General features: G+C 46.5%; 2 protein-coding genes and 1 long non-coding RNA gene across 6 annotated transcripts in view; 2 read left to right on the top strand and 1 right to left on the bottom strand.

Moving 5' to 3' along the window:
* LOC131698896 (proline-rich protein 36-like) overlaps positions 1-17,647 on the bottom strand; it is a 79,242-nt gene extending 61,595 nt beyond the window's left edge. For 2 of the 4 annotated variants that reach the window (XM_058993584.1, XM_058993585.1), the window contains exon 1: positions 17,589-17,631. The gene's annotated coding sequence lies outside the window, so the exon portion shown is untranslated. Of the gene's footprint in view, positions 1-15,616; positions 16,207-17,588 lie in introns of those variants that run through there. The other 2 variants (XR_009307892.1, XR_009307893.1) reach the window with 2 other exon arrangements.
* Positions 10,355-17,266, top strand: LOC131698895 (uncharacterized). Its single transcript, XM_058993583.1, has 8 exons — positions 10,355-11,187; positions 11,563-11,627; positions 12,645-12,814; positions 13,284-13,414; positions 13,896-13,957; positions 14,915-15,054; positions 15,157-15,281; positions 16,823-17,266. Exons 1-8 carry the CDS (start codon positions 10,570-10,572, stop codon positions 16,883-16,885), a joined length of 1,374 nt encoding a protein of 457 aa, XP_058849566.1. The 5' UTR covers positions 10,355-10,569; the 3' UTR covers positions 16,886-17,266.
* Positions 17,648-18,174: 527 nt separating the features above from the next.
* Positions 18,175-19,492, top strand: LOC131698898 (uncharacterized). Its single transcript, XR_009307894.1, has 3 exons — positions 18,175-18,267; positions 18,783-18,872; positions 19,353-19,492. It is a non-coding gene; the product is annotated as an uncharacterized LOC131698898 (long non-coding RNA).
* The last annotated feature ends 216 nt before the right edge of the window (positions 19,493-19,708 follow it).

Below are 19,708 nucleotides of genomic sequence, written 5' to 3'. Positions count from 1 at the left end.
ACCACCACAACACCAGACCCAGCTACAACCACCACAACGGAAGTCCCCACAACAGCAGCCACGACAACAGCAGCCCCCACTGCAAACACAACAGTAACCAAGACAACAGCACCCCCAACTACATCCACCACAACAGCAGCCCCCACAACAGCACCGCCCACTTTAACCACAACAGCAGCCCCCACAACAGCACCCCCAATTACATCCATCACAACAGTAGCTAATACAACAGCACACCCAACTACAACCACCACAACAGAAGACCCCAATACAACCACCACAGCAGCAGCCCCCACAACAGCAATCCCCACTACAACAGCAGCACCCCCCACTACAACCACAACAACAGCAGCATCCACAACAGCAGCACCCACTACAACCACCACAGCAGCAGGCACCACAACGGAAGCCCTCACAACAGCACCCCCCACTACAGCTACCACAACAACAGCCAGAACAACAGCAGCCCTCACTACAACCAATACAACAGCAGTCCCAACTACAACCACCACAACGGAAGTCCCCACAACAGCAGCCACGACAACAGCAGCCCCCACTGCAAACACAACAGTAACCAACACAACAGCACCCCCAACTACATCCACCACAACAGCAGCCCCCACAACAGCACCGCCCACTTTAACCACAACAGCAGCCCCCACTACAACTACCACAACAGCAGCCCCCACAACAGCACCGCCCACTTTAACCACAACAGCAGGCCCCACAACAGAAGCCCCCACTACAACCACCACAACAGCAGCCACTACAACAGCAAACCCCACAACAACCACCACAAAAGCAGCCCCCACCACAGCACCCCCCACTGCAAACACAACAGCAGCCCCTACAACAGTAGCGCCTAATACAACCATCACAGCAGCAGCCCACTTTACATCCTCCACAACAGCAGGCCCCACTACAAACACAACAACAGCAGCCACTACAACAGCACACCCCACAACAACCACCACAAATGCAGCCCCCACAACAGTACCACCCACTGCAAATACAACAACAGCAGCAGCGACGATAATACCAACAACTACAAGCATTACAACAGCAGCACTCCCTACAACCACCACAGCAGCAGCCACCACATCGGAAGCCCACACAACAGCAACCCCCACTACAGATACCACAACAGCAGCCAGAACAACAGCAGCTCTCACTACAACCACCACAACAGCAGACCCAAGTACAACCACCACAACGGAAGTCCCCACAACAGCAGCCACGACAACAGCAGCCCCCACTGCAAACACAACAGTAACCACCACAACAGCACCCCCAACTACATCCACCACAACAGCAGCCCCCACAATAGCACCGCCCACTTTAACCACAACAGCAGCCCCCACAACAGCACCGCCCACTTTAACCACAACAGCAGCCCCCACAACAGCACCCCCAATTACATCCATCACAACAGTAGCCAATACAACAGCACACCCAACTACAACCACCACAACAGAAGACCCCAATACAACCACCACAGCAGCAGCCCCCACAACAGCAAACCCCACTACAACAGCAGCACCCCCCACTACAACCACGACAACAGCAGCATCCACAACAGCAGCACCCACTACAACCACCACAGCAGCAGGCACCACAACGGAAGCCCTCACAACAGCACCCCCCACTACAGCTACCACAACAACAGCCAGAACAACAGCAGCCCTCACTACAACCAATACAACAGCATCCCCCACTACAACCACCACAACGGAAGTCCCCACAACAGCAGCCACGACAACAGCAGCCCCCACTGCAAACACAACAGTAACCACCACAACAGCACCCCGAACTACATCCACCACAACAGCAGCCCCCACAACAGCACCGCCCACTTTAACCACAACAGCAGCCCCCACTACAACTACCACAACAGCAGCCCCCACAACAGCACCGCCCACTTTAACCACAACAGCAGGCCCCACAACAGCAGCCCCCACTACAACCACCACAACAGCAGCCACTACAACAGCACACCCAACAACAACCACCACAAAAGCAGCCCCCACCACAGCACCCCCCACTGCAAACACAACAGCAGCCCCTACAACAGTAGCGCCTAATACCACCATCACAGCAGCAGCCCACTTTACATCCTCCACAACAGCAGGCCCCACTACAAACACAACAACAGCAGCCACTACAACAGCACACCCCACAACAACCACCACAAATGCAGCCCCCACAACAGTACCACCCACTGCAAATACAACAACAGCAGCAGCGACGATAATACCAACAACTACAAGCATTACAACAGCAGCACTCCCTACAACCACCACAGCAGCAGCCACCACAGCGGAAGCCCACACAACAGCAACCCCCACTACAGATACCACAACAGCAGCCAGAACAACAGCAGCTCTCACTACAACCACCACAACAGCAGACCCAAGTACAACCACCACAACGGAAGTCCCCACAACAGCAGCCACGACAACAGCAGCCCCCACTGCAAACACAACAGTAACCACCACAACAGCACCCCGAACTACATCCACCACAACAGCAGCCCCCACAACAGCACCGCCCACTTTAACCACAACAGCAGCCCCCACTACAACTACCACAACAGCAGCCCCCACAACAGCACCGCCCACTTTAACCACAACAGCAGGCCCCACAACAGCAGCCCCCACTACAACCACCACAACAGCAGCCACTACAACAGCACACCCCACAACAACCACCACAAAAGCAGCCCCCACCACAGCACCCCCCACTGCAAACACAACAGCAGCCCCTACAACAGTAGCGCCTAATACCACCATCACAGCAACAGCCCACTTTACATCCTCCACAACAGCAGGCCCCACTACAAACACAACAACAGCAGCCACTACAACAGCACACCCCACAACAACCACCACAAATGCAGCCCCCACAACAGTACCACCCACTGCAAATACAACAACAGCAGCAGCGACGATAATACCAACAACTACAAGCATTACAACAGCAGCACTCCCTACAACCACCACAGCAGCAGCCACCACAGCGGAAGCCCACACAACAGCAACCCCCACTACAGATATCACAACAGCAGCCAGAACAACAGCAGCTCTCACTACAACCACCACAACAGCAGACCCAAGTACAACCACCACAACGGAAGTCCCCACAACAGCAGCCACGACAACAGCAGCCCCCACTGCAAACACAACAGTAACCACCACAACAGCACCCCCAACTACATCCACCACAACAGCAGCCCCCACAATAGCACCGCCCACTTTAACCACAACAGCAGCCCCCACAACAGCACCCCCAATTACATCTATCACAACAGTAGCCAATACAACAGCACACACAACTACAACCACCACAACAGAAGACCCCAATGCAAACACCACAGCAGCAGCCCCCACAACAGCAAACCCCACTACAACAGCAGCACCCCCCACTACAACCACGACAACAGCAGCATCCACAACAGCAACGCCCACTACAACCACAACAACGGAAGCCAACAAAACAGCAGCCCTCACTATAACCACCACAACAGCAGACCCAACTACAACCACCACAACGGAAGTCCCCAAAACAGCAGCCACGACAACAGCAGCCCCCACTGCAAACACAAAAGTAACCACCACAACAGCACCCCCAACTAAATCCACAACAGCAGCCCCCACAACAGCACCGCCCGCTTTAACAACAACAGCAGCCCCCACTACAATCACCACAGCAGCAGACCTCACAACAGCAATCCCCACTACAACAGCAGCACACCCCACTACAACCACGACAACAGCAGCATCCACAACAGCAACCCCCACTACAACCACCACAACGGAAGCCAACACAACAGCAGCCCTCACTATAATCACAACAACAGCAGCGCCCACTACAACCACCACAGAAGAAGGCACCACAACGGAAGCCCACACAACAGCACCCCCCACTACAGCTACCACAACAGCAGCCAGAACAACAGCAGCCCTCACTACAACCACTACAACAGCAGACCCAACTACAACCACCACAACGGAAGTCCCCACAACAGCAGCCACGACAACAGCAGCCCCCACTGCAAACACAACAGTAACCACCACAACAGCTCCCCAAACTACATCCACCACAACAGCAGCCCCCACAACAGCACCGCCCACTTTAACCACAACAGCAGCCCCCACTACAACTACCACAACAGCAGCCACTACAACAGCACACCCCACAACAAACACCACAAAAGCAGCCCCCACCACAGCACCCCCCACTGCAAACACAACAGCAGCCCCTACAACAGTTGCGCCTAATACAACCACCACAACAGCAGCCCACTTTACATCCTCAACAGCAGGCCCCACTACAACCACCACAACAGCAGCCACTACAACAGCACACCCCACAACAACCACCACAAAAGCAGCCCCCACCACAGCACCCCCCACTGCAAACACAACAGCAGCCCCTACAACAGTAGCGCCTAATACAACCACCACAACAGCAGCCCACTTTACATCCTCCACAACAGCAGGCCCCACTACAAACACAACAACAGCAGCCACTACAACAGCACACCCCACAACAACCACCACAAAAGCAGCCCCCACAACAGTACCACCTACTGCAAATACAACAACAGCAGCCGCGATGATAATACCAACAACTACAAGCACTACAACAGCAGCACTCCCTACAACCACCACAGCAGCAGCCACCACAACGGAAGCCCACACAACAGCAACCCCCACTACAGATACCACAACAGCAGCCAGAACAACAGCAGCCCTCACTATAACCACTACAACAGCAGACGCAACTACAACCACCACAACGGAAGTCCCCACAACAGCAGCCACGACAACAGCAGCCCCCACTGCAAACACAACAGTAACCACCACAACAGCACCCCCAACTACATCCACCACAACAGCAGCCCCCACAACAGCACCGCCCACTTTAACCACAACAGCAGCCCCCACTACAACTACCACAACAGCAGCCACTACAACAGCACACCCCACAACAAACACCACAAAAGCAGCCCCCACCACAGCACCCCCCACTTCAAACACAACAGCAGCCCCTACAACAGTAGCGCCTAATACAACCACCACAACAGCAGCCCACTTTACATCCTCAACAGCAGGCCCCACTACAACCACCACAACAGCAGCCACCACAACAGCACACCCCACAACAACCACCACAAAAGCAGCCCCCACCACAGCACCCCCCACTGCAAACACAACAGCAGCCCCTACAACAGTAGCGCCTAATACAACCACCACAACAGCAGCCGACTTTACATCCTCCACAACAGCAGGCCCCACTACAAACACAACAACAGCAGCCATTACAACAGCACACCCCACAACAACCACAACAAAAGCAGCCCCCACAACAGTACCACCTACTGCAAATACAACAACAGCAGCCGCGATGATAATACCAACAACTACAAGCACTACAACAGCAGCACTCCCTACAACCACCACAGCAGCAGCCACCACAACGGAAGCCCACACAACAGCAACCCCCACTACAGATACCACAACAGCAGACAGAATAACAGCAGCCCTCACTATAACCACTACAACAGCAGACGCAACTACAACCACCACAACAGAAGTCCCCACAACAGCAGCCACGACAACAGCAGCCCCCACTGCAAACACAACAGTAACCACCACAACAGCACCCCCAACTACATCCACCACAACAGCAGCCCCCACAACAGCACCGCCCACTTTAACCACAACAGCAGCCCCCACAACAGCACCCCCAATTACATCCATCACAACAGTAGCCAATACAACAGCACACCCAACTACAACCACCACAACAGAAGACCCCAATACAACCACCACAGCAGCAGCCCCCACAACAGAAAACCCCACTACAACAGCAGCACACCCCACAACAACCACGACAACAGCAGCATCCACAACAGCAACGCCCACTACAACCACAACAACGGAAGCCAACAAAACAGCAGCCCTCACTATAACCACCACAACAGCAGCACCCACTACAACCACCACAGCAGCAGGCACCACAACGGAAGCCCACACAACAGCACCCCCCACTACAGCTACCACAACAACAGCCAGAACAACAGCAGCCCTCACTACAACCACTACAACAGCAGACCCAACTACAACCACCACAACGGAAGTCCCCACAACAGCAGCCACGACAACAGCAGTCCCCACTGCAAACACAACAGTAACCACCACAACAGCACCCCCAACTACATCCACCACAACAACAGGCCCCACAACAGCACCGCCCACTTTAACCACAACAGCAGGCCCCACAACAGCAGCCCCCACTACAACCACCACAATAGCAGCCACTACAACAGCACCCCCAACTACAACTAACACAACAGCAGCCCCTACTACAACCGCCACAATAGCAGCCACTACAACAGCACCCCCAACTACAACCACCACAACAGCAGCCCCCACTACAATCACCACAGCAGCAGCCACCACAACGGAAGCCCACACAACAGCAACCCCCACTACAGCTACCACAACTGCAGCAGCCCTCACTATAACCACTACAATAGCAGATCCAACTACAACCACCACAACGGAAGTCTCCACAACAGCAGACACGACAACAGCAGCCCCCACTGCAAACACAACAGTAACCACCACAACAGCACCCCCAACTACATCCACCACAACAGCACCGCCCAATTTAACCACAACCTCAGCCCCCACAACAGCACCCCCAATTACATCCATCACAACAGTAGCCAATACAGCAGCACACCCAACTACAACCATCACAACAGTAGCCCCCAATACAACCACTACAGCAGCAGCCCCCACGACAGCAAACCCCACTACAACAGCAGCACCCCCCACTACAACCACGACAAGACCAGCATCCACAACAGCAACCCCCACTACAACCACAACAACGGAAGCCAACAAAACAGCAGCCCTCACTATAACCACTACAACAGCAGACCCAACTACAACCACCACAACGGAAGTCCCCACAACAGCAGCCACGACAACAGCAGCTCCCACTGCAAACAGAACAGTAACCACCAAAACAGCACCCCCAACTAAATCCACAACAGCAGCCCCCACAACAGCACCGCCCACTTTAACCACAACAGCAGCCCCTACCACAACCACCACAACAGCAGCCACTACAACAGCACCCCCAAATACAACCACCACAACAGCAGCCCCCAAAACAGCACCCCCAATTATATCCACCACAACAGCAGCCAATACAAGAGCACCCCCCACCACATCCACCACAACAGCAGCCCCCACAACAGCACCGCCCGCTTTAACAACAACAGCAGTCCCCACTACAATCACCACAGCAGCAGTCCTCACAACAGCAATCCCCACTACAACAGCAGCACACCCCACTACAACCACGACAACAGCAGCATCCACAACAGCAACCCCCACTACAACCACCACAACGGAAGCCAACACAACAGCAGCCCTCACTATAATCACAACAACAGCAGCGCCCACTACAACCACCACAGAAGAAGGCACCACAACGGAAGCCCACACAACAGCACCCCCCACTACAGCTACCACAACAGCAGCTAGAACAACAGCAGCCCTCACTACAACCACTACAACAGCAGACCCAACTACAACCACCACAACGGAAGTCCCCACAACAGCAGCCACGACAACAGCAGCCCCCACTGCAAACACAACAGTAACTACCACAACAGCACCCCCAACTACATCCACCACAACAGCAGCCCCCACAACAGCACTGCCCACTTTAACCACAACAGCAGGCCCCACAACAACAGCCCCCACTACAACCACCACAACAGCAGCCACTACAACAGCACACCCCACAACAACCACAACAAAAGCAGCCCCCACCACAGCACCCCCCACTGCAAACACAACAGCAGCCCCTACAACAGCAGCCCCTACAACAGTAGCGCCTAATACAACCACCACAACAGCAGCCCACATTACATCCTCAACAACAGCAGGCCCCACTACAACCACCACAACAGCAGCCACTACAACAGCACACCCCACAACAACCACCACAAAAGCAGCCCCCACCACAGCACCCCCCACTGCAAACACAACAGCAGCCCCTACAACATTAGCGCCTAATACAACCACCACAACAGCAGCCCACTTTACATCCTCCACAACAGCAGGCCCCACTACAAACACAACAACAGCAGCCACTACAACAGCACACCCCACAACAACCACCACAAATGCAGCCCCCACAACAGTACCACCCACTGCAAATACAACAACAGCAGCCGCGACGATAATACCAACAAGTACAAGCACTACAACAGCAGCACTCCCTACAACCACCACAGCAGCAGCCACCACAACGGAAGCCCACACAACAGCAACCCCCACTACAGATACCACAACAGCAGCCAGAACAACAGCAGCCCTCACTACAACCACCACAACAGCAGACCAAACTACAACCACCACAACGGAAGTCCCCACAACAGCAGCCACGACAACAGCAGCCCCCACTGCAAACACAACAGTAACCACCACAACAGCACCCCCAACTACATCCACCACAACAACAGCCCCCACAACAGCACCGCCCACTTTAACCACAACCGCAGCCCCCACAACAGCACCCCCAATTACATCCACCACAACAGCAGCCCCAACAACAGCACCGCCCACTTTAACCACAACAGCAGCCCCCACAACAGCACCCCCAATTACATCCATCACAACAGTAGCCAATACAACAGCACACCCAACTACAACCACCACAACAGAAGACCCCAATACAACCACCACAGCAGCAGCCCCCACACCAGCAAACCCCACTACAACAGCAGCACCCCCCACTACAACCACGACAACAGCAGCATCCACAACAGCAACGCCCACTACAACCACAACAACGGAAGCCAACAAAACAGCACCCCCCACTACAGCTACCACAACAACAGCCCTCACTACAACCACCACAACAGCAGACCCAACTACAACCACCACAACGGAAGTCCCCACAACAGCAGCCACGACAACAGCAGCCCCCACTGCAAACACAACAGTAACCACCACAATAGCACCCCCAACTACATCCACCACAACAGCAGCCCCCACAACAGCACCGCCCACTTTAACCACAACAGCAGGCCCCACAACAGCAGCCCCCACTACAACCACCACAACAGCAGCCCCCACCACAGCACTCCCCACTGCAAACACAACAGCAGCCCCTACAACAGTAGCGCCTAATACAACCACCACAACAGCAGCCAACTTTACATCCTCCTCAACAGCAGGCCCCACTACAAACACAACAACAGCAGCCACTACAACAGCACACCCCACAACAACCACCACAAAAGCAGCCCCCACAACAGTACCACCCACTGCAAATACAACAACAGCAGCCGCGACGATAATACCAACAACTACAAGCACTACAACAGCAGCACTCCCTACAACCACCACAGCAGCAGCCACCACAACGGAAGCCCACACAACAGCAACCCCCACTACAGATACCACAACAGCAGCCAGAACAACAGCAGCCCTCACTACAACCACCACAACAGCAGACCCAACTACAACCACCACAACGGAAGTCCCCACAACAGCAGCCACGACAACAGCAGCCACCACTGCAATCACAACAGTAACCACCACAACAGCACCCCCAACTACATCCACCACAACAGCAGCCCCAACAACAGCACCGCCCAGTTTAACCACAAAAGCAGCCCCCACAACAGCACCCCCAATTACATCCATCACAACAGTAGCCAATACAACAGCACACCCAACTACAACCACCACAACAGAAGACCCCAATACAACCACCACAGCAGCAGCCCCCACAACAGCAAACCCCACTACAACAGCAGCACCCCCCACTATAACCACGACAACAGCAGCATCCACAACAGCAACGCCCACTACAACCACAACAAAGGAAGCCAACAAAACAGCAGCCATCACTATAACCACCACAACAGCAGCACCCACTACAACCACCACAGCAGCAGGCACCACAACGGAAGCCCACACAACAGCACCCCCCACTACAGCTACCACAACAACAGCCAGAACAACAGCAGCCCTCACTACAACCACTACAACAGCAGACCCAACCACAACCACCACAACAGAAGTCCCCACAACAGCAGCCACGACAACAGCAGCCCCCACTGCAAACACAACAGTAACCACCACAACAGCACCCCCAACTACATCCACCACAACAACAGCCCCCACAACAGCACCGCCCACTTTAACCACAACAGCAGGCCCCACAACAGCAGCCCCCACTACAACCACCACAATAGCAGCCACTACAACAGCACCCCCAACTACAACTAACACAACAGCAGCCACAACAACAGCAGCCCCCACTGCAATCACAACAGTAACCACCACAACAGCACCCCCAACTACATCCACCACAACAGCAACGCCCACTTTAACCACAACCGCAGCCCCCACAACAGTACCCCCCACTACAACCAGCACAACAGCAGCACCCACAACAGCAGCACACACTACAGCCACCACAACAGCACCGCCCAATAAAACTACAACAGCAGAGCATACTACAACAACCACAATGGTTGCCTCTACTACAACGGCCACTACAGCAGCCCCAACTACAGCAAACCCCACTACAACAGTAGCCCCCATAACAGCACCCCAAACTACAGCCACCACAATAGCAGCAGCCCCTTCAACAGCAGCTCCCACTACAACCACAACAGTAGAGCCTACTACAACAACTACAATAACTACCCCTACTACAATGAGTAAAGCAGCATACCCCACTACAACCACAATGGTTGCCTTTATTACAACGACCACAATAGCAGCCCCTACTACAACCACCACCACCACCACCACAACAACAACAACCACCACTACTCCAACCACAATAAATGTACCCAGCACTATACGTCCAACCACCACAACAAATGCAGTGCCTGCAACAGCCACAACATCTGGAGCACTTACAACTGTCCCAACTTCAACCACCACAACAGCAGTCCCAACTACAACCACCACAACAGCAGCCCCCACTACAAACCCTACAACAGAAGCAAGTGCTTCTCCAACTAAAGCCACAACTAAGCCACAACTTGTCTTCAGGTTAACAAATTGTGTTTTTGTGTCTGCATTGGCCAATAAAAACTCAACGGAATATATTCAGTTTGCAAATTACATTATCATACAGGTATCTATTTTTCCTTTCCATTTTACTTCAATTGTTTTAACAATGTCTTGAATGTTACATGCCTCCCTCCTGCGCAGATTTATTTTAGGCCCACCATCCTCTTAGGAGTCAATGGACATCAGGGTATTGATATAATAAAAGATTCCCACATTTTTTCTGTATGGAACTTTTAGCTTGAGACACGTTTTAACTTAAAACTAAAACTCCTAGCTCTACACACAACCATTCACTCAGATATTTAGCATTGTTGCAGTAGGCAGCATTAATGTGGATACTGAAAAAAAATACTATTTATACATTTAGAATTATTGAATTTTTTGTGTATATTAATATTATTAATGAAAATAACAACTGCAATTATCTCCCCTTTCTCAGCTTACCGGCATTTTTAAAAAAATGTACCCTGACACTACTGACAAAGTCAAGATCAATGGGTTCTGGTAAGAAATATTGTCATCATTTCCTGCATGACTATTGTTGTATTGCAGCCTAGCTAGGCACAAAAACCAAACAGCTGGGTTCACTCTGCCCCTGTACCTGTACAGTGTGAGTAGCACGTTCTGCTAATTGCTTGTTTTGTTAGTTATTGAGTGACTGGTGTGCACGTGCCCAGTGTACTTAACAAAGGTTATATTATTATTATTTGTATTATTATTTATTTATTTGGCAGTAAAGGGTTACAGTGCAAGCTTCATATTTAAATACAGTGTAGTTTACAGTAAGTGCAACTAATATTACTAAAATACAATATGAAATAGGATGAAACAAGTTAGGATTACAACAAGTTATATCTACAATGACATAGGAATGTGATAGTGCAAGGATAGTGCATTAGCTGAGGATCCAGTAACGTGGTTCATAGGTCTGGCAAGTCCAGTGAATTGTAGGAACGGTAGAGTGTGTTTTTTCCTTAAAGGTCTTCCACTTCAAGGCAAGACTCAAACATCGTTTTAGACACAGAAATGTTAAGAATCCGGTGTGAGCCCACGAAGTGAGCTGACTAGATGAACAAAGCTGGTTTCATAGCAGAGAATGTATATGTTAAGTTAGCATTACCAGTTGTTGCAATAAAGTACCATTGCACAGAAGAGAATGTGTGAGTTTCACTGGATACACAACATCTATATAGCTTCAGGTTCACCAGTGCAGGTTCCTTCAGGTACATTTTACTGTTTGCAAATTCTGCAATTACAGAGGAATTCTTATGCTATTCTTGTATTTTTTTAAGTACAGTAAACATTTTGAAAATATGGCTGTGATACCCAAATAAATCTCCAAGGGTATTGTTTCCTACCTTTCCATAACATTTTAAATATACTGTTCAATTTTAAAAGTTACACTCAAGTTGAAGTGCAATTACTACTGTACTTGTACACATAATTGTGTGGTTGTGTACAGTGTGTTATAAATCCATTTGTATCAATTGTTTTCATTTGTGTGTTTTTTTTTCCTTAAAGGCCTTCCTCCCCTTCAAGGCAAGACTCAAGCATCATTGTAGATACAGAAATTATTTTTAAGAATCAGTCTAGTCCATCCAATTCTGATATTGTGCGAACCTTCTTTACGGATGTGAAGGAGAATGGCTTTGGTTACCTAACCGTGGACTTGGGAAGCATTAAATCTGATTGTAAGTAAATACATACATTTTACCACTCCATTCAAAGTAGACAGCATCTCTGGATTCAATTAATAAACAATATAGTGCCACTTTATACATACATCTTATAGTGCAATTCAATCAAACCCCCAGGTTTTCTTTTAACTGAGTAAAAATGACTTTACTTAAAATGATTTGCTGTTTGTCATATTAAAGCAGTAAAATATTTATCTCACTGCCTCTTCCACCAGAGCTCTAAACACTGCAACTGCAATTAGAGCTTCACATCACCTAGTGATCATTTTTCACACTTCAGAAACTTCATTAGTGTTTTCAGAAGACCACCACTCTTTGTTGCTATATTGGTGCTATTGTCTTTGAAACAAGATTGATTAACTGGTCTCCAGCATCAGTATACACACAACACAGCCACAAATCAGTGGCAGGAACTATTCTGTTTGTATTTTTCATCTAAATATGTTTATTTCTCATCTTACAGATGCAACAGTGGACTTACTGGCACCACTCAAAGTGGTTGTACAATTCCTCATCACCGATGGTTTTGAATATGGACTGACAGAGACCACATCCTCAGCATACAAAAAACGATATGATCAGATAAATGGTTGGGTAAGACCTTCATTTCCTGTTCTGTTGTGATGCAAAAAAAAAAAAAAAAAGTTTATAAGATGGCCCATTCAGAAGTGGGCAGGGACAAAGAAAAAAAAAAAAAAAGCATGCTATTGGTCAGAAATATTTTTAGACAACTTCTGTTCATTTGTCTGGTCTACTATGGCCTCTTCAAGTTGGCCCAGTTCACTTCTGATTTGACCCAGCCCATTACCAACTCTGAACCCTGTAAACACCCAATGCGTTGTAGAGAGAAGAGAAAACTCCTATCTAAATTACAAAGTATACTCTTTCTTTGTGGATAGCTACAGGCATGTGACAGAATACCAAGAAACGTCAGATGGTGTTCTTGCACTGGTATCAGTGGTCCCTATACATTTGAACTCATCTAGACCCCATTAGCAATTCAAAGTGTTGTTTCTTGTACAAAAACTAAAGCTTTGTGATTGTAATCCTAATTGCTCATTTCCTTTTACTTCAGATTGAACCGGTCTTAAAGAAACATTACACTAAAACTTCAAAAGATCCGTCTATCAGCTTTAGGTAAGTGAAAAATCAAATATGGTTCAAGTATGGTTTATGGTTCATTTTCTCACATAAAATCTGTTAAAAGCTTACAGGGGTATTCAGTTGTAAAAGCGAAGCAACAGTCTCCAGTGATAATGTTTTACTTGAACTGAAATTGACATTAGACAGCATACCATATCATTTTACAGCTCAGCAGGGCATTATTACAAACCCATGTAGCTATGGAGATACATCACACAAACAAGCAAACAAAACAGCAGGCAGGGAAGCCACCTCTCATATTGATTTTACTTACTGTCTACCCCACTGTTATGCTAATGTTATCCTCCACAATTGGCCATTTAAACATTTCTCACATGCTTTAATGTCAATGCTTGTATTCTGCACAGGTTTTGACGTTTTAACAAAGGGCTGAATAGCAAGCCCTTTGGGTAAGATCCCATAACACTGAGAACATGATCATTACTCTTGTTTATCAACATTCTTTCTATAGCCCCAAAGTAACTATTTTGTGATTCACCCCTACCTGGTGCTAAACTTGGCCAACTGGTTTAAAGGTGTAGCCTTTGTGGTGTTATTTATTTATTTATTTTATTTATTTTTTTTTTACTTACATACATACAAGAATTAATACAACCCTTTGGCTTTCTGAGCAACAAAAGAGCTTGAACAAGTCATCCATCACACTCACCTTTCGCAAGAAGTTGCAAGCGCATGCTTGTCTTTGTTCATAGTGACAAAAAGGATTGAGAGGGGACAAAAAAGTTGGGCTGTCAACAAAGAGGGGTCTAACCCTTTGGGATAACGTAGTGTTGTATTGACACTTTAGATGATGTACAAAGGAACAGCCATATGATATATATGTTTGTTCAGGGGCATAGTAGATGAAAGAAAATTAAACCTTATTGACTTATTTCTACAATAATGAATTCACAGGCAGTATTTATCAATATTTGTCCTGTTTTTTCACAGCAACTCTGACGGATGGATTCAGGCCAAACTTGAATATGAATTTGACACAACCAATATTGTGCCCACAGAAAATATAACGAACGCCATCCTTGCAAGCACAAGGCCTTTTATCTACGTGAAATACACACTTGAAGTCAATGGTAGGTTTGCTGCCTATTTGAAACGTGTTGTTTCAAATTGTAAACACATTGTGTGTTGCAAGAATTTGTATAATTTAAATGTTTTTTTTCTACTTCCAACAGATAAGCCAGCTAAATTTGACGTGTTCCCATATAGCTTAAGAATAATCAACTATGAGTTCACACCACAACTCTCTAACAGATCTTCAGCACAGTTTAAAGACTTCAGTGAACGAGTTGCAAACGCAGTGAGTATCTGGACTCCTTTGCAGAATAGGAAAACCTGAACAGAACTCATAGCGTGTATATGCCACACTTCAACTAAAATAAATTAAAACAATTAAAAAGGTGCACTTCATTAACAATGAGCTCTCTGGAAGTTACAGTGTGGGTGCTGCTAAAGTATAATCCATCAAAATTCATATTATTGTTTATATTAGGCCTTTCCCATGACTGAAATATTGTTACTATATTATAAACCAAATTTATATATATATATATATATATATATATATATATATATATATATATATATATATATATATATATATATATATATATATATATATATACACAGCTCTGGAAAAAATTAAGAGACCACTGCAAAATTATGTTTCTCTGGTTTTACTATTTATAGGTATGTGTTTGGGTAAAATGTACATTTTTGTTTTATTCTATAAACTACTGACAACATTTCTCCCAAATTCCAAATAAAAATATTGTCATTTAGAGCATTTATTTGCAGAAAATGACAACTGGTCAAAATAACAAAAAAGATGCAGTGTTGTCAGACCTCGAATAATGCGAAGAAAATAAGTTCATATTCATTTTTAAACAACACAATACTAATGTTTTAACTTAGGAAGAGTTCAGAAATCAATATTTGGTGGAATAACCCTGATTTTCAAGCACAGCTTTCATGCGTCTTGGCATGCTCTCCACCAGTCTTTCACATTGATGTTGGGTGACTTTATGCCACTCTTGGCACAAAAATTCAAGCAGCTCGGCTTTGTTTGATGGCTTGTGACCATCCATCCTCCTCTTGATCACATTCCAGAGGTTTTCAATGGGGTTCAGGTCTGGAGATTGGGCTGGCCATGACAGGGTCTTGATCTGGTGGTCCTCCATCCACACCTTGATTGACCTGGCTGTGTGGCATGGAGCATTGTCCTGCTGGAAAAAACAATCCTCAGAGTTGGGGAACATTGTCAGAGCAGAAGAAAGCAAGTTTTCTTCCAGGACATCCTTGTACTTGGCTTGATTCATGCCAAAGCTGCCAGATTCCAGCCTTGCTGAAGCACCCCCAGATCATCACCGATCCTCCACCACATTTCACAGTGGGTGCGAGACACTGTGGCTTGTAGGCCTCTCCAGGTCTCCGTCTAACCATTAAACGACCAGGTGTTGGGCAAAGCTGAAAATTGGACTCATCTGGGGGTGCTTCAGCAAAGCTGGAATCGGGCAGATTTGTCTTTGTGAAGGACGCATGAATCAAGCCAAGTACAAGGTTGTCCTGGAAGAAAACTTGCTTCCTTCTGCTCTGACAATGTTCCCCAACATACCTATAAATAGTAAAACCAGAGAAACTGATAATTTTGCAGTGGTCTCTTAATTTTTTCCAGAGCTGTATATATATATATATATATATATATATATATATATATATATATATATATATATATATATATTATACACGTTTGTGATCCATTTCCAGTTGTTAATTCTTAAATCAGGAAAAAAACTGTAGTGAACACGTTTATGACCAAAAACCTGTTAATCAAATTCACAGACACAAATGCTCTTTACAAACAAGAACGGCTTCACAGAAGTTTATGTACCAAAACTGAGGTAAGAATATTGTTATATAGGGTTGGGAAAAGTAGAAAGGGGCTACTCGCCTTATTCTATATTTATTTCAGTGCCTATATGTCTCTGTGATTCTGCTTAAAGGAGAAGTAGCATCAAATGTAATTTATTTTTCTTACCTATTATCTACACAATTTATGAATGATGTTTGATGAGTTATATTGCCCAGATGTATCAAAATCAATTTGGAATTATCTGAGCCTGAAGAGTCCATCTGTATTTGCAAGTGTCACATAGTAGATCTTCCCCCATGTCACTTACCCTGGATTAACTACCATAATTAGCATGGCAAATCTGCCACCGCATTTAAATTAGGGGTGGAACATTTTTGAATTTTGAAAATCCAGGTTCTTAAAATGAATCAAGATGTTTCTATACATAATCGCATGTACAGTACTTTGCTGTTGTGTGTAAAGGGACACACACACCGATGTTCAGCTCGTCAGCTGGGGAATACCTACCATATGGTACTTTATCCAGGGGAGAAGCAGTGACATGAGGGAAGATCTACCACGTGGCGCCGGCTCCTTTGGAGAGCTTTCAGGTACACCAGGTGGATTCTGATACCCAGAACAACAATTAAAATGATATACTGAAGCAGGAAATGTCTCTGGATGATTGTAAACCTCACACAACGGTTGAGGAAACAAATAAAGACAGAAATAAATAAAACGTCATTTGAAGCTTACCCATTTAAATAAGAAGGTAGACCATCTGAACAGATCTTCCAAAGAACCATTGGAACGCTATAAAAGAGAGTAGTGTTGAAACATTTGTAACATCACTGAAGATTAAAGTTATGGGTGGTCTCACCCCCCCCCCCCCCCTCCCCCAACAGGAAAGGGTCGATCATTTGCGAAACGGAGGTGACCTTCGTACCGGGTGCGAATACCAACAGCAGTGTGGCGGAAGAGATGCGCAACGGGTACTCTGCTATTGAGGCAACCGGCCTGCAGCTCATTACAGTCTCACAAAGCGGTATGCTAGTTCAGGTTATCGGTATGGTGTGAACTGATTCATTGGGGTAACCCACTGCCGTACAATAAACATGGCTAACCGCGATCTGATAAGATCGCACATACATGTCTTTTTGACGATTCATTTTTTTGTGTTCCCAATCCTGGAGATGTTCCAATTCCAGACATTGCTGGTACTGTTGTTGTCTTTCAGTGGCTTGTCATAGGTTTCCTCAGGGCATTATAATGGCAGGCCATAGACATAAGCTTTCTGGAGTGGAGTAAGATCTGAAGTCTGCATGTTTTTACTGCTCTTTCAGCTGCCTCTCAGGACTCCTTCCCTCCATTCGCCATCATCATCATTGTGTTCTGCAGTGTCGCACTTTTGGTTCTCCCAGTAATCATTGCATTGGTAAGCAGAAAAAAACACAACCTAATGCAGAATTGTGAATGCCAGTAATACAATAGCATTAATACCCCATTAACAGCATCACAATGTATTATAATTGTACTGATGATTTTTGTTTTTTGGAGATTAGAGATGCCTAAACATATACCTTATGCCATGTAGCAAATGTAAAGTTAACCCTTTCATGCATGAAATATTAAAAAGAGACCTCCAAAAAAGTAGTTTTGGACACATACTAAATATATTTTTAATTGAAAATGTTTACGTTTTCCATTGCTTTACCTGGAAAAAACAAACAAACAAAAAAAAAAAAAACATGTGGGTGAGGATTGAATTGTGTCTGCAGAGGTATATGGGGGAGGCTCTCATATTGCCTACCAGCATGATGCCTGACTGTAGCCAGTGCTACGGTCTCTCCTTTCATCATCCTTGCTGTTCATCTTTTACAAAGTAACAAACAAGTTCAATGAATAGAGCTTTTTTATGATATTCAATTCCTTCCCTTTTATATTTCTCAGCTGTGGAAAACTGGTATATTCAGCATGGCAAGGAGGTCCTTCAGTCCGAACTCCCACAAATATACTGACGTCAGCTCCTTAGTGTTACCGGTAAGATAGTGACTGTCAGCGCTTCAACACTGCAAAACTAAAGAGAGGAGCTCAAAGACAACTAATTCCAGTCCATCAATATTTCTGAAATGTTGTTATAAGAACAAATATGTACATATTAATTTTTCTGAATACACGTCAAGCACATATTCTGATATTTGTCTCGGCACTATTAAGACATCATTCTGCTAAGTAACATTTCTTTCGTTTTTTTTTTTTTTTTGCTATAACCGTATACAAATTGCACTCTGCTGCTTCCTTCTAACTATATTATATTGTATTAAAAAAAAAAAATCTGCACATTAAGCATAGACAATGTTGCTAATGCTTGTAAGATGTTGATGTATTCAATAGATACAGCTTATATTTGTAAGCTGTGGTTAGCCCCTCTGTTATAAAATGTGTGTATAGAAATCTGTTAAAACAATCATTCTCTATTGCTTGGGTTCTCTAACCATTCATTTCCTATTTGCTTTGCAGCACACAAGGATATAATGTGATGCAATTCAAGAAGAGCAGGAAGAATGAAGGTATGGAAACAAAGTTTATAAAGTTGAAATCAATATCTTGTGGCTACAAGGTGTTAATGAAGTACTGTATTTTTACACTTCCACAAAAGCCTTTGCAACACTTGCCTTGCAACATGCCTGTCACTGCCATCCTCTTTCCTCACGTGCTCTTGAGGAAGGTTCAGACAGGTAACTGTGTACCTGTCAACAAAGAGAAAATCACAAAGACCTAATCAATCAATCATGTTGTAGCAACCTGCAAATACAAAGCCAGGTCAATTTAAATGTATTTACATTAACTACAAGTATTTACAACCACATTAAATA

This window comes from Acipenser ruthenus, chromosome 20, assembly GCF_902713425.1.
Source record: "Acipenser ruthenus chromosome 20, fAciRut3.2 maternal haplotype, whole genome shotgun sequence".
NCBI lineage: Eukaryota > Metazoa > Chordata > Actinopteri > Acipenseriformes > Acipenseridae > Acipenser > Acipenser ruthenus.
This window is presented reverse-complemented; position numbering and strand designations above follow the sequence as displayed.

Bases quoted from the DNA above. Each gene is read 5' to 3' on its own strand.
- LOC131698895 (XM_058993583.1), top strand. From the start codon at position 10,570: ATGGTTGCCTCTACTACAACGGCCACTACAGCAGCCCCAACTACAGCA. The intron at 11,628-12,644 runs GTAAGAAATATT...TTTTCCTTAAAG, and splicing joins GTCAAGATCAATGGGTTCTG to GCCTTCCTCCCCTTCAAGGC. The intron at 13,958-14,914 runs GTAAGTGAAAAA...GTTTTTTCACAG, and splicing joins GATCCGTCTATCAGCTTTAG to CAACTCTGACGGATGGATTC.